Genomic DNA, 16268 nt, shown 5'->3' with positions numbered 1-16268 from the left:
AGCCCGCGCAGTCCTCCCCTTGAATCCGCCCCTGGCAGAAAAGGCGGCTATTGCGAGGGAGAGTGAGAAAGGGGAGGAAAGGGTACCGAAACGAGGAACGGGAGGGGAAATCGACACGAGAGGGAGAGAGACGGGGAGTCCGAGCCGTGGTCGCGTATCGATCGACCAGCAGCAAAACTACCCCCTAGCAGGAGACTTCGCAGTGTGCGAGGGACCGATTACGTACGAGAGTAGTCCGGTGGTGCTCTCGCTCGGTGCTCGTTGGCCCACGCGGATACCCCTCACGTTCCTCACCGCACGCACATCCGTCCGCTCACCGTCGTCCTCCACGGCGGGTTATTTAGGGGTGCACTTAGGGGTGCATCCGATTCGCCGAAGGGCCGAACGCTCGCGAGCAAAGGTGAGAAGACAAGTGTCCTTGTCATTTTCGCGTCACCCTCGCCGCATCGTGTAACAATTTGCGCGCTGCCGCGTTATCTTGCCCGCTGTCGCGTTCATTGGATTCTTCTCTTCCGGCGAGGATTGTCCCTTCCCTCATTCGTGTACAGCGTGTGACGTTATCTATAGCTGTCCGGAACGGATGTGTCGTCTCGTTCGCGGATTATAGATCGTACCGAGACGCGAGTATAAGCGGACTTGAACGACGATAAAAGTTCTTTTAACTATCATCAGTCGGCTGTGAATCCTACTAATGCGATCGTCTTCATCTATGCTGATTTAGTCTGTCCCTATATATTCTATTTCTACTTTTGATGTAACATATACTGTATTATAGTTTTCTATATCATAGGGAATGTCTCTGTATTCTAGTGCCACCTACTTGCATTATCTTTCTTTATACTTTATACTTTATTAGTTATCATGTTATAGGCTTTTACGTTGTACTCGTATTCTATTATAATTTCTTATATTTTCACAACTTCACACATTTAATTTTTTCTTTAACATCCATATCTAAAATTCGCTATTTTAATGGACAAAATTTTTTATTCTGTTAGTATCTTTTGTATTAATAATTATAATACTATTCAATAATATATATAATTATCCTATATTGCCATCTTTTTTACTATTATGCTGCCATTTGATAGAATTTAACTATAGAGTTCGAGTTATTTAACGCAATTATTTAATGCTCAACGATGCAACCAGTGCATTGCTAGCTCAATCGTTACTATTAGAAAATTGTGACAATCCTGTTGCCGAACTGTGTCAGAACGATCCTCCATCTTACCGTCCTTTTGCCCACTTTCCGAATCTCCCTTTTGTCTCCTTTCGCTTCATCTACTTTCGGATCGGTCGGGTCAATCGAACGCTCCTACTTTTAATGGAACGCCCGCGATCATTACGCCTAGCCTCTAATCCCATTAATAAGATTCATTAATAAGGACATTGCATTAATTAGCGCGGTTCGTCACTAAGAGGATTTTGACGATGTATGCTGTAACTTTAGACTTAAGAACCTCCGTCATGCAAGCGGCAATTCATTAATAAGAGCGCTTGTTTGCAAATTTCGCAGCCGATTCGTCAACAAATACTTCGATTTTAAAATTCATGTAAAGAAGGAATATCGATCGGTGATTTTGTACGATTTTCCGAGTGCAAGATGTAATTCGCGGAATTCTTCGACTTGACTTTCTTCGGTGAATTTTATCTAATCAATTAATTAATCGTGTTTAATTCCCGCGACCTTAACGAACTTGTCGATTGCTCGCATCAATTGTAGGTTTTTCGCGCTTGCTTAGAATGCTTTTGACATGTGCTTGAAATTTATTCTTGAAATTTGCACCAACTTATCCGAAATTTATGAAAGCATCGCATTGCTACTTTCGTGAATCAATTCACTTTATCAATTTTATTTTTTATATTATTATCATTGTTTATAATTAATTGTCATATATGTGTTATAAATCTATTCCAATTTGCTTCTTTGTAGCTTTAGATATTTTTAAAAAATTGATGTTCATTATGTCAGATTGTTTTAGCTCGACATAATATATTGGACGCATTCGGCGTGACAAATGCGAGCAGCGTAGCGTTGGCTTTATTGAAATTTGTTGTGGACTTGTCACTCAGAGATATCGTACGCTTGTTTTGCTAAAACTCCTCCATTAAACATTTATCTCGATTCATGAAATTCACGCACGAGGCAACCGTCAGTGAGAAATGTCACTCGCTGTTAATGGAGCAAGTTTGCTCTCACAGATTCATCATTTGCAGATTTTGTGAATAGAACTTTTGTACCATACTCAGTACATCTCCATGCGAATTCAATGATGTGCAATATTACCTTTATTGAGAAACTGCAATAATTCGCTATTAACGGGAAGTCAGATTTTTGTTATCGTGGCAAAACCGTATTGCATATTTGATGCAAAACTTCGCTATTGTAACGAATTGTTTGATATTATACAGTAGAACTTGTTGTTTGAAAGAGTTTTCTTTGCGTGAGAGTAAGTTTGTTTAAAAAATATCAATTTACTGCTGAAGCCAATTTAATTTGCTGCTGAAGCAGAATATTCCAAATTCTCTTTGTTGGCAAAAATTTTTACGCTGCAGGGAAACAATGTTATATGCATATATGTACATATCTTTTTTCTGCAAATTCAGTAGAATTATTTTTAGCAAATAAAATTAATATCTTTATGACATTTTTTTGTTTTTAACATAGTAATCAACAATGTTTGCTGCGACAGCACAAAATATAGATCGACAAATCCTGCTTTTGTTTCATTTTTAAAACATTTCATGGATTTATACAATTGTTAAAAAATTTTTAAAATATGTATGCTTCTTTATTATATTATAACATCTCGGGTTTTTATGGAAAATAACTGCAGTTATTCATATAAAAATATTTATGTTACATGTTTTTTTACAATAAACTCATCGATCGGTTTGTAGAATAATAGAGAAAATCTCAATGAATAGTTGAGCTTTATAAATCTATAACGCATTAATCCTTTGCCCTCGTTAAAAGAGGAGAGAACCAGTTAAATTTTATATGTATATACATATAATATACTTGGCAATGTTACTCATAAAATCTCTCTTCTCGTGTTAAATGTCTCAATATTTCTCATGTCGATATACTTTTAAAGTCGCGCAAAGAGCACGTCGCCTGTCGATGTACGCCGTGTGTCGTTAAAAGCACACATTATTTGTTCTCATTAGAGCCTGTTAAGAGGTCGGGTCGGCACGATTGCGTTTTCACGCGTGTGAGATCACCGTGGTACACGCGAGGAGCCTGCGACACGGCACCAGTATCCGCGAGCCACATGCGAAGCGATACGACGCCACCCGGTATTACATCAGCGACGAGTCACGATGCTGGAAAATATACACGGCAGTACACATACGATCGATAGCATTGAAAATCATCCCGTTTGCCGTTGGCGAGTGGCCAACAGCCGGCGCGATCATAAATTCGCTCTTCTTTCGTCCTATTTTCCGACGCGTTTGCTCTCTCCGCGAGTCGTTTTTCCCTCGAGTTTACTTTCCAGCCCTGTTGACAGTCACCGTTTCCGTTTCTGTTACAGTCAGAGACAATTTGCGCGTGATTCAAGGAAGCAACGACACGACAGCACCATGGCGTTCGCCGGGCTCAAGAAGCAGATCAACAAGGCGAATCAGGTAAGTACCTCTCTTTACCGTCTTACTTCACGGAAACTTGGCGATGAAGCCTCGTGTGTGCGCATTAAAAGATCATTAATATGATAATAATTAATACAATTTCCACATACAATAGTTTGTTTGCACGATTGAGAAGTGGATAAGATACCTGAGACTCAATAATTTTATTTACATCATGTTTAATATTAAAAAAATATTATTAAAAATATTATTTAAAAGAATATTAAAAATATTAAAAATTATACAAAATATTATTTTGTATATTAAAAATAATAAGAAATTAGAAATACTCAATATCAATTGGTGGAATTATTCCGCTTAAATGTCTAGATTACTTCTTTTTATCGAAAAATTCTGAGCACAAAAATCCGCGCGATTGAGATTCGAGTCTTCCTTTGCGATTTAATTGCTATAATTAAATCACGAGATGCCTTACGCGCGTCTATACGTTATTGATTTAGTTCTTAGGAACATTAAAGGAAAGGAGTCATCGCCAGCGATTCGATGTGCGCGATACGCCACGCGAAACATCGTTTGAAAGTTTAATTGTCCACATTAAGGTGATACGTATTCTCGTAGGTTGGGCTACATTACGCCAATTACCGGCATTGCTACTTAATTTAGCGGCGACCTGATGCCGCGAACTTTCGCGGTCATCAGTCATTTCGTTCCCGCACGAATGCGTGGCGTCTTAATATGATTACGCGTCGCCGGGAAACTCACGATGTTTCGGTGTGATGCGGTTAGATTCTCCGAGGCCATCAGAATGTTTAATGCAATTGCGAAAACAAGCGAAACAGCATTAGATGCGGGTTAATTATCATCTCCGTGTCGCGAAATCAATATCCTCCTGGCATTGCCAAGATTCCCGATATACGCACGAGAATTTTTATTATCGAGAAATTCCGCGATTTCTCCAAGATGCCAGGATCCGACAAAATCTAAGAGACTGTGGAACGTATAAAATACGCGAGAATCTCCGAGAAATACCGTAATACATCGTAAAACTATTTTACGCGATAATACAAAGGAATATTCTTCTCAATAGATGATGATATATTGTCTATTTTGTGTTCAAATGCGGAAACTGTAATGCATATTTTAAAAAATTTTTATAATTCCATTCCATCGAGCATCCATTATTCAGATGAAAGCTAAGTTCTCTTTCTCTGACAGTTTGTCAATGTCAATTATCATTTGGACCAACATGCCACGTGTAGAATTTTCGTATCAGCCGCACACAGCTGCAGTATTATCATCCTACCAGTTTAATCTTGGAATGACGAGCGGAGGGACATGGTTGCTACCGCTCTTAATACTGAGGTTTAGTTGCAACAACCGTGACTAATTAACGGCTAATTGTTAATTGAGAGAAACATGCTCAAAAGATATCGGCAATAGTACTTCACATTAATGAAATGAAATTGTGGTAAATACGATTTTTAAAATTCTGAAAAGTATGAAGAATCACATTTAGATCATAGCAAAAATTGCACACAATTTAAATATTAATTTAGATAGGATAAAATAATATATATTTGCCTATTATATATTAAAAAGGTAAATAGTAGGCAAATATTATATTAATTTAATTATATTTATTTAAGCTAATATTTAAATTGTCTGCAAAAATACCATTTTGTGCAAAAATTAAGGAATTCTATTTTCTACTTGATTTATTTGATTTTGTAAAAACAAAGATATTATTAATATTATAAACATGTAAATTTAATAAATAATTCGTATTCTATGTAAAATATAAATATATAAAATCAGAATTTTATTTATCTATTTAAACTAATATTTGAATACTATTTCTACTTCCATCGAGATTTTTTTATACTTTTCAGATTTTTCATCTGTATATATTACAATCTTGTTTCATGTATATAGTATAGGGATTATCGCACGATTTTTATTTAAAAATAATTTATCAGAGAAAATCTGCTGGTTATAGAATAATATTTTATAATTACACAACACATACTCTCTTATTATACTCGCTTGATTTTTAACTTTTAATATCTTTTCATTAATTTCGTAAATATTAATATTTATCTTCGGCATAATGAAAATCTGTGCAACATGATAAATACGTATCTCATTCAACATATATATCACATATATCCTTTAAATATTGAATGGAAAACTTGATGACGAAATGTTAATACTGACGTGAGATTTTGTTTCGCATTAAACAAACGCTTACGTGTCGTGAAATCTTGCATATATGACAATTCTGACGCATATTATACTGCAAATTGCTGCAATTACGTATTTCCATATGCGCTACTCATAATTACAGATCAAGTATTTGCATTAAAACGCGCAGATTTTTTTTTTTTTCGTTAAGATGATATGCTGATAGTAATTATTGATATACATGTTTTCATTCTGATTTCTTATTACACTAGTATTACATGATTTAAGAAATAACTTAATGCAAACGTAAGAATTATATTATTTTTCAATTAATTAATTTTTTATTTATACTCTATATTTATTATATATTTATATATTATATCTATTTTTCTGATTCATATATATACATAGAAGATATACATATAGATAAGATATAAACGGATACTATTGTATTCTTTCTTGAAAAGAGAAGCACATTTCTTTAGAAAAGTTCTTAAAAATATATCATTCTTGAGACATTTCATATTTCAATAATACAGAAGTAGAATAGAGAAATAATTTTTTTACTCTGCTATGGGAAAAATCTACAAAGTCCGAGTTCTTAATACAATTCGCAATAAGAGTACACGTCCTGTCGGCGACTTGGCGCGTTGGCGGGATGTTATCCTGGCCTTAATTACACCATGCTGCAGCTCGCTGCAAATGCCAAATGCAAAGCCGCTCGGCGCTCATCGCTCGAGTCGCAAAGGTTCGATCGAGCGAGCGAGCAACGGACGGCGTGTCAAACAATGCGAATTATTGCGCGCGGGAGCTTGCGGCGATTGTGTAACGAGCAATTTTAAACTATCGATCGCGCGCGGTCTCGGGGTAACTTCTCGGGGACCGCACAATGCATGCTCCACCGAAATCCTCGACGATGCGCGATGATGGTAGCCCGTAGCTCCTGACCTTTGCTTCCCTAATTGCGCTCGGGATCCTTATAGCGAGCGAGAAACGCCGTGTCAACGTGCGAAAACATTCACACTCGAAATATTCTTGCACAGCGACTTTATGAAAAATTCCGCATTACGCTTTATAATGTGCAATAATTAAGATTTCTTTCCAATGAAAAGTTAAATGAATATTCATGAAGTCTTATTGCATGGAAATTATTTTTCATTTGCCATTTTATATTATATGACATTAATTTGATAGTTTTGTAAAATATTTATTAGTTTATATTATAAATTATATTTTGTAATTATTTCTTTGTCGTTGTTAATTAATATATGCATTAAATTATAATAATAGTTTAAGCATGCATATTAATTTAGAAATTTATTTTACCCAGTAAATTTAAATGTAATCAACATTTTACGTTAAAATAATCAAAACTTTGATTAATACAGCTTTACTTTAATATAGTAATATAAATTTCATAATTTTTATATTTTATTTAACTCTTCAAAAAAAAAATACAAAAGAATTATGGACATACGAAATCAATAATTAAGGGGAACAATATATTTTAATCGTAATTATGTTTAAATATTTATATTCTAGTATTTAAAAATTTTCTAACACTTTGTAAACACACTTTAATCGTGATTATATTTATATTCTAGTATTTACAAATTTTCTGACAATCTATAAGCACGGTTCTGATGCGTGGCTTACTACGATTTATAAGAGCGATTTATTTCCGGCTATCGTTGTAATATGTATCCTCGCACAAAGAGATAGTTCACCATTAGTGCACACGTAAATAACGTCTCTATGTAATGTATTGCGTCTCAGTGAAAATTGCGTGTCTATCTCATCGAGCGTGTTGGGAAACTCGGAATCGAACGCACACGCACGCAAATATACGCACGTAACTACTTCATTTTCCGCAGCCTAATTATATTTGCCACGATATATACACCTACACACATGTGTGGGTGTGTATATGTATACGTGTGTGGGTGTGTGTATGTATACGTGTGTTTAAATGTATGGTCGGATGTGGAGTTCTAACAATAAATGCATCGTAGCCGATGCCACATGTTATGCTGCCAGGTCGAACCTCGCAATATCGCGGATGTTCCGTTCGTCATTATCGATATCGATGGCGAACGGATATTTTTACGACGCTGGTGCTTTCTCGATGTCGTGAACTTGCTGATGATATTAGAGGCGGATCGATCGCGTGCGAAGCTTCGAAAATACGCGTCCTTGTGTCTCCCTGAAATTTAATTCGATTCTCTGTGTGTACACACGAGGATACACTTAACGGAACATCTTTCTCAGTTCTTGATAGAAACAAGGCTTATGCATGTTCGATTTTAATCGAATGATTATATTAGTAATAAGAAATGCTTGTAACAAGTGCACATATAAACAAATATGAATTTGACATTGATCAAAAAATATAATTTTACGGAAAAATATTTTTTAATTGAAATTGCAAACGTTATATTATTACATATATATATAGAAAGAATTGTGTAATCGTAAAATAACAAGTATATCATAAAATAAGATAATCAAAAATATAATAAGAGATCGCGTAACCATTTTGATATGATACTTTTATAAATTATTTATTGATACTGTTATACATATTTTAAGACATAAATAGACAGATGAAATAATACAAAATTCCCGTTTAAAATAATATAAAATTTCCACAGAATAAATACTGCAGTTTTATTGTATAAATATTTTTTTCTCGTTTAATAGACATTTAATAATATTTTTATTAATTTCAAATATTGTTCTCTCGTTTCTTTAGAAGATCAGATTTACTATTTTTTTATACCACGTATACAATTTGCGTGGATGTACCAATTTGTGAATTTCAATCTTAACTTGATATCGCGGGAGCGAACGCATACCCCTGCGGAATTTGACGCCGATTAAAACTATTTTAGTATTCCATCGGTGGCTGTGTATTGTAATTCGAGTTCAAAGGTTACGTTTCAGCGCGAATTGTGCCCGCGCGTTGAGCGGAGTAATTAATCCTTATTTAGATCGATAATCGTATCGAATCCGTGATGTGGATACTTTTCTTTAAAGGTCGTTTAAAGCCGAAAGAGCGACGCGCGAGTCCGAATGTGTGTCAAAAGCTTCACGATACACGTTGTAATTTTACTCCCGGTGTTAAAATTCAAGCTTTTATTCAAACCGATCGAATTCCATTCGCTGCAAGAATTATAAATCGACTAGAAATACCATTGCTTTCGAATTCCAGTGACATGCGCGACATTTTTCCAATTATATTTTATATAATCGACATATATTTATAGTAATTGAATAAGGGTCGTTTAATAGAAGGTACGGATAGTAATTTGCAATTAATTAAATTTTAAAATCTTCTAGCTTGATTTCTTTACTTCTCCGGAACAAAACAAAGAGTTAAGTAATTTATATAAATCATTTTCTTGTGTTTATTATTTACATTCTTTTTATGATATTAATGTATAATCATGGAGTATATATTTTTATAAATTTCTTTTTAATAAAGATTGAAAGAAAGAGAGAGAAAGAGAAATTTATTTTTAGAGAGAATTTAATTAATTAATCTAACCTGGGAATATAATATTACAGGCTATCATATAGGTTTTCTTTTTACATGTCATGTCTCATGTATGAAATACATATTAACTTTTATCTGATTTCCGTACATTTTGTAATTTTCATTTTTATTATGCTGACATTGTAAGGTCGATCTAAATCGCCGGAAGCGTGAGACGTAAAACGTGCGACATTGCAAACGTCTCGATGTGGGTCAAATTTACTCTAGGATGACGGCTACGTCCTTGTACGCACCTTTGCAAATGGGTCATCGTTAAATATGGGTCATGGTCTTTTTCCCTCTCTGTTTCCGTCTTTTGTGAGCTATTCCGTTCGCGAAGCTCCTGCTTAGCGCGATTAACCACGTAAAATACTATCTATAATAGTTTTCTCCCCTCTTCTTGTATGTGATGAATCGCGTATAGCGAAAATAAATTGTATGACATTACGAAATTATATTCGTTCATTGTCGAGAGAGTCGATTTTTTGTTTAATAGAACAAAATGCAATACCGCAAACATTTTGCCGATTATCGCAAGTTCTGATAATGCTCATCGAAATAAGTATCCGAATTTATACGAACGAAATCAAATTATGTTCGCAAAATGTACTTAGATTTTAGGAAAGCTTAGGATTGGTAGCGTTGACAATAATTTGTGCTAACTTTGATTTATTTAATTTTCTTTCATTGTTTGCGTTATGAAAAAAATACAAAATAGAAATAGATAGAAATCATTAATTTTAGTTCAATTAATTTTGATCCTGATAATCTATTTAAAATGATCTATAATTCGAAACAAAATTCAGAATTAGAAAGAATTTTTATTTATTATTTTATATACTACTATTTGAGTAATTCGATTTTAAGTTAATTGATTTATTGAAATATAGAAAATATTTGAAACATGTTTCAGATCTTTCTGTTTTAAAAATATGCGTGACTCCATGAAATAAAATCCATGAGATTTACCGAAATTTGGAGTTTTGAAGTCAATGGTCAAAATTTGTTTAATAAAAATTGCATAGTCGTCGTGAGTTTTTCATGTTAAACGATCTAATCAATTCAATTTCTTGAATTTTAATAGGATGTATATATTTTCTCATATTGGAGACAATAAACGATATGATGGTTGATTAAAATTGTTGATATTGATTCAAGAAGAAACAATCTTTTTTTTATCACTGATATTTTCTTTGCCTTTAATCTTCCTTTCTCTCTCTCTCTCTCTCTCTTTCTTTCTCTCTCTCTTTCTTTCTACCTACGATACTCTTCAAAGCTTTAACCTCTGACTTTACCCTTGGAAATATCCTGTTGTTCGAGAAAATCTCGGCTGTTTTTCAGGATAATCCAAACTTATGAGCAATTAGTCGACCTCGTTCAATCTACGCGACCCACCACAATATTATAGACCAGCAGAGGGTATTCATAACGATTTATGTTGTTCAGGAAGATTTCCGTGAACGATCCTGTTGCATGAGATGATCGCACGAGCGTGAAATACCTATCTGAAATCCTAAGATTTATACGTCTTTCTGAATATACGCTAGAATATACTAGCCTTCTATTTTCAAAAATTTGATATATTTTAAAAATATGATTTTTGCATTTTTTTTTTAAATCTTTGAAAATCTCCTCGAAATCTTAGATCATCTATTTTGAAGATCTTTATGTATCTAGAATTTTTGACTTCACCTTTTGATTAATAGCTTTTTACTTTAATTTGCTTATATCCAGATTCTTCAGACTTCAAGTTCTTGTTAAAATTACAATTTTCATATTTACAATTAGATCCAATATAAATATTATATTTAAAAATTATTATTTTATGCTCATCAGTTACTCGACAAGATGCGAAATAAAAGGTAAACTGTATGTCGATATTTGTGGTATATTATATTTTACCTGACTGTTATTTGACTTGATTGTTTTTCGACATTAAGAATTAAATAAGAAAGTTTTGACAAATTTAACTAAATCAAATTTTGACAAGTACGAGTTTCCCTTAATCTTATAACGTCGGATTAAGAGATCCGTAAAATCGATGAAATGTGTTATTCATTTGGTTGCTGTGGATTTTAGGCTAAGAATAACGAATTTCTCTTGCAGTACATGACGGAAAAGATGGGCGGAGCAGAGGGAACAAAGCTTGACGTTGATTTTGTGGATATGGAGAGGGTGAGTAGTGTATTTCTGCGCACTTTCTATGCGTGTGTATATGTGTGTTAAGTGAAGAAGAACGCCTTCCATATTTTTGCACGATTCCTTTGTGAGGCCGTCAAGAAAGAGATGACTTGCACATTCTATATGGAAGCATTATTACTGAATTTCAAAGATTTACCCGGCTTCTCCTAGCTTTGCCGGTGGTCCTATCAATCATTTAGAGGACCTTTAGAGGACCTTCTTAACGCCTCCATACGAAATACGAAATTAGAAAAGCACTTTATCGCCTTCTTTCAATCGATTGCTTTATGTTTAATATAATACTGATGATTTTGATTTATTATAAAACTGGTGAACAATTTTCTCGAAAACGCTTTGTCAATTTCTTGTGAAATTGCTTAATTCTACGATTTTGAACGCATGAAATTTTATAATACTAATTGTTTTCATATAAATCTATGTCAATTATAGTTTTGAGATAAATAGAAATCTATGGTAAAGATTTCTCTCTTCTTACAAATTACAAGACGAAGATTCAGGCAAATGTTTGATCTGTCAAAAACAAAGTGATTAGATTTTACTCATGTTGAATGTACAAGAAACACGATTGTAAAACAAGAGGATAGCTCAAGTTACAATTGTCTTATGCGAAATTGTGCAGATATTACTTCCAGAAAATAATATCTCGAATGCTTCGCTTTATTCGCTGGAATCGATAATCCATCTCTTATATACGGATCGTGAATATAATACCTTCGAGTCTTAAAAAGAATTTCTTGATATTCTCGTCAATGCGAATCAATGCAAGAGACAGAAAAACTCCACATAAAAATATCACGTACGCAGAAAACAGACGTCACGTACGAGCTCGTGGAGGAGCTGCAGATGAAAACGAAGGAGTTCCTTCAGCCGAATCCAACGGCGAGGGCGAAGATGGCAGCGGTCAAGGGCATCAGCAAGCTCAGCGGTCAGGCAAAGGCCTCCACTTACCCTCAGCCGGAAGGTGTACTCGGCGATTGCATGTTAATGTACGGCAAGAAAATGGGCGAGGACAGCATTTTCGGTACATACGATTTAATTCCGACACAATCGTGTCGAGGAAAAAAGACGATCCGCAGCTCTCTCTCTTTAAAATAAAAATCTCTGCTAGAAAATAAAATATTTCTGAATACAAGTCGTGTTTTCTCTAAGAGTATTCTTATGTCAGCTATGTTACTGTTATTTCTACTCGTAAAACTAAAATTATTTTCATATATTTCATTCGAAAATGTATTTTCTCTTTCACAAGAAAAAAATATTCTTTTTTTTCAACAATTTGTTTCTTAGACAATTTTTCATCCAACATTTTTTAAAATCGTTTAATAATTATTTTAAACAATAAAAATGGTTTTTCGAGTTGTATCGTTTTCACATCGAAATTTATTGACGTTTGACGCGAAATGTCTGGTAAAGAGGCGGAATGATCACTCGATGTATTGTCTAAACATCACCTTATTTTGCACTCCTATCAATCCAGCCCAGGCTCTCATTGAAATGGGCGAGGCCATGAAGCAGATGGCGGACGTGAAGTATTCGTTGGATGATAACATCAAGCAGAACTTCCTCGAGCCGCTACACCATCTGCAAACTAAGGATCTCAAAGAAGTGATGGTACGGTTATTAGAAAAGTTGTGCACTCTGTCTAGAGAAATCACCGCGTTTCGCGCTTTCGGTTCTGACGCGAAATACGTTCGATCCTCACTGATTTGTTGTTCTAGCACCACCGGAAGAAACTGCAAGGCCGTAGGTTGGACTTTGATTGCAAGCGAAGACGTCAGGCGAAAGGTACGTTAAAGTTCTCCTCTCTGCATGTTCTCTCGCGCTCTTTATTGATTTATTCAGCGAGCGGCGTCGCGCGTGTCCTTGCACAAACGCGTCTCGTCGCTCACAATTTGAAGAATTGAAATAAAAACCACGACGACGAGGGAACAGTAATGCGCATAATAACGCGACACGATGGAAGATTGCACCTCTAACGGAGAGGAGCCAGAACCGCACGATCGTGATCTCTCGTGATAGCGATGTCGTAAAAGAAAATGACATTACAGCAAGGCTCTTCGATGTCGAGGGGTCAAAACTGCAAAACCGTCATTTTCACAGAGATAAAAGTCTCATGACCTCTCCTCTGCAAGCGGAAAATATACACCTCCGATAGAAAAAAAATGCCACGGTTGCGAAATCGTCCCCTTTTTTTTTCGAGATTGTGATGTGAATGAAGCACCGAGAACGATGCGTTATAAGAAACAGTTATAGTCGCAAAAAATGTGTCTTTAAATAACGATTTTTTTTTAAATTTATTATCAGAATTTCTTTCTTTATATAAATAAAATTTAACAAAATCTTTTAAAAAAGATATAAAAATAAAAGTTTGTAATTGTTTTGTCATTTTCGTTAATGTAACATATCCTTTTTATTGTAACATAATTTAAATCTGGATTAATACTTATTATTAGTTTTGCGAATTTTATCATTAACTATTATTACATTGTGTCAAGTAAACGATTTAACGCTTTGGCTATTACCTTTTCTTTACTTTCTAAGTTTTATACAATTTCTACTTCGATTTTACTTCGCTTATATTTTTCCAGCGAAGCAACTTGATGGATTTTTTAAGAAGCTTTGTTTTTCACTGTCGGCATGCACAGCTAAAATAAAAAGCTAAAATCGTGTCTCATACATGATTCGCTCTCTCATAATAGCGTCATTAAGATGAAATCGTTGCATGAATAGATTAAAATGATGCAATTCTTGTTTTTGTGATAGAAAAAGATCTCTTACTCGCACGCTGCGCTGCATGAGTACGTACGAATAGAATAATAAATCAGCATCATATTGTGAATTTACAAGTAGAGCGAAGGGAATGCGAATGCTTTTCTCTAGTGTATCCACTTTATATGCATCAGGAATTAATTTTTATATGATCAATTCACTTACTGTTTTAGTAAGTAAGCTATTTATAAGTACGCGGAATAAATTTGTAGTACTTTAATTCAATATATGAGGAGGAAAGATTTTTTTATCCGTATTTTTATATAACTTTACATAAATATTAATTTAATAAACTTACATATACAGGGTGTTCGGAAATTCAACCGACAAATTTTCAGAAATTGTCGGGGGCACCATAAGAATCATTTTTTGCAAATGAACCTGGGGTCGGAAACGTGTCATTACATCGCTACGGCATACGGAGTGTTCGAAAGAGTCGGGACCTCGAAATATCACAAAAAATAGAAGTTTTACAAAAAATTCAAACAAAAGTTGTAGGGTGTAAAAAGATCTATTTACTGGCGCCATGTGTTTGACATTGGATGGCCAATGTCACGACAAGGCCACCTTGAATTTTTGAAATGGAACCCTCCACTTTTTATTGCATATTCTTGTAGCCCTTCTCGAGACCTTTTCAAAGCACTAATTTTACCAACTTTAAGTAAGCCATTTCGAAGTTATTGAAGTTATAAAGTTTTTCCTGATAAATCGACGATATCTTGCCTTCATCGGCTGGATCAGCCACCGATCTTGCCATGGTTGGCTAGATCATCTTCCAATCTGGGAATCGAATTTGTGTTTGGATTTCTTGCCTTCGTGAGCGAAACATCTTACCATGAAAAGCTCGATAACTTCGAAACGGCTTACTTAAAGTTGGTAAAATTAGTGCTTTGAAAAGGTCTCGAGAAGGGCTACAAGAATATGCAATAAAAAGTGGAGGGTTCCATTTCAAAAATTCAAGGTGGCCTTGTTGTGACCTTGGCGACGCCATCCAAAGTCAAACACATGGCGCCAGTAAATAGACCTTTTTACACCCTACAACTTTTGTTTGAAACAATTTTTTGTAAAACTTCTATTTTTTGTGATATTTCGAGGTCCCGACTCTTTCGAACACTCCGTAGCGATGTAATGACATGTTTCTGACCCCAGGTTCATTTGCAAAAAAATGATTTTTATGGTGCCCCCGACAATCTCTGAAAATTTGTCGATTGAATTTCCGAACATCCTGTATATTAATTTTATATTATATATTTATATTAATTATATATGCATTTATAACAAGGAATTTTTTATATTTATACTGAAATACAAAAAATAATGATTGCCAGTTATTTGATTATTATCAGATGTCTGATGAGTAATTACATTAATACATTTTGTTATCATAATTCTTTCACGTTATCATGATTTGCCTCGAATGATTTTCGCTTTTTACTGACAATTGGTGTGATTGGTGCCTGTTTTTCGTTGGGCTTAACAATTAGCGACTGGGAAGAGGTCCATCAGTCCGCATTTCGGAAGCCCAGCGCGGTCGAGCACCCCGTCGCCGTATGTTGGTATGGTGACTTCCGTTATGCTCTTAAGAGCTTGTCGTTATCCTGTATTTTTGGAATTTTGCCATTATTATATCGTCGATCAATACATCCTCCCACTGATAGTCGCTTGTAAAATTCCACTAAAGTTTCCAAATGACGAAAATAGTTTTGGAAATATCTAAAAGATAGGCGTCTGAAATTTAAATATTTTTTATGTATCCTTAAAAGAAATATCTCTGAAAAATATGTCGTTAGATATTTTTAGGAGGTTTATTTAAAAAATTCGTTTAAAAAAAATTAGCCCTTTAGATTTTTATGTTGTTCTTATGCCAATATTAAGAAATGCTTTCACAAGTATTTACAATGACACTGAGAACACGCTTTTTTTACAGTACCAAGAAATATACTTGCGAAGTCGTAGAATTAATTATGCTTTTTTTATCGTTTCTCCCGCG

General features: G+C 34.5%; 1 protein-coding gene across 11 annotated transcripts in view; it reads left to right on the top strand.

Moving 5' to 3' along the window:
• Endoa (SH3 domain containing GRB2 like, endophilin-A) overlaps positions 1-16268 on the top strand; it is a 33667-nt gene that overhangs the window by 8141 nt on the left and 9258 nt on the right. For 6 of the 11 annotated variants that reach the window (XR_014434926.1, XM_083077832.1, XM_083077795.1 and 3 more), the window contains exons 2-7: positions 3540-3633; positions 11417-11485; positions 12317-12533; positions 12987-13120; positions 13228-13294; positions 15763-15834. Coding sequence is in view for 10 of the 11 variants with exons in the window: in XM_083077832.1 (XP_082933958.1) it covers positions 3589-3633; positions 11417-11485; positions 12317-12533; positions 12987-13120; positions 13228-13294; positions 15763-15834 (604 nt within the window). In the remaining variant the exon portion in view is untranslated. Of the gene's footprint in view, positions 1-150; positions 401-3539; positions 3634-11416; positions 11486-12316; positions 12534-12986; positions 13121-13227; positions 13295-15762; positions 15835-16268 lie in introns of those variants that run through there. The other 5 variants (XM_083077838.1, XM_083077808.1, XM_083077813.1 and 2 more) reach the window with 2 other exon arrangements.

The sequence above is a fragment of the Camponotus vicinus genome, unplaced genomic scaffold (genome assembly GCF_025532165.1).
Source record: "Camponotus vicinus isolate PSW18456_S1 unplaced genomic scaffold, iyCamVici1.0 SCAF_1, whole genome shotgun sequence".
In the NCBI taxonomy this organism is placed as follows: Eukaryota; Metazoa; Arthropoda; class Insecta; order Hymenoptera; family Formicidae; genus Camponotus; species Camponotus vicinus.
Note: the sequence above shows the minus strand (reverse complement) of the source record. Positions and strands in the feature narration are given on the sequence as shown.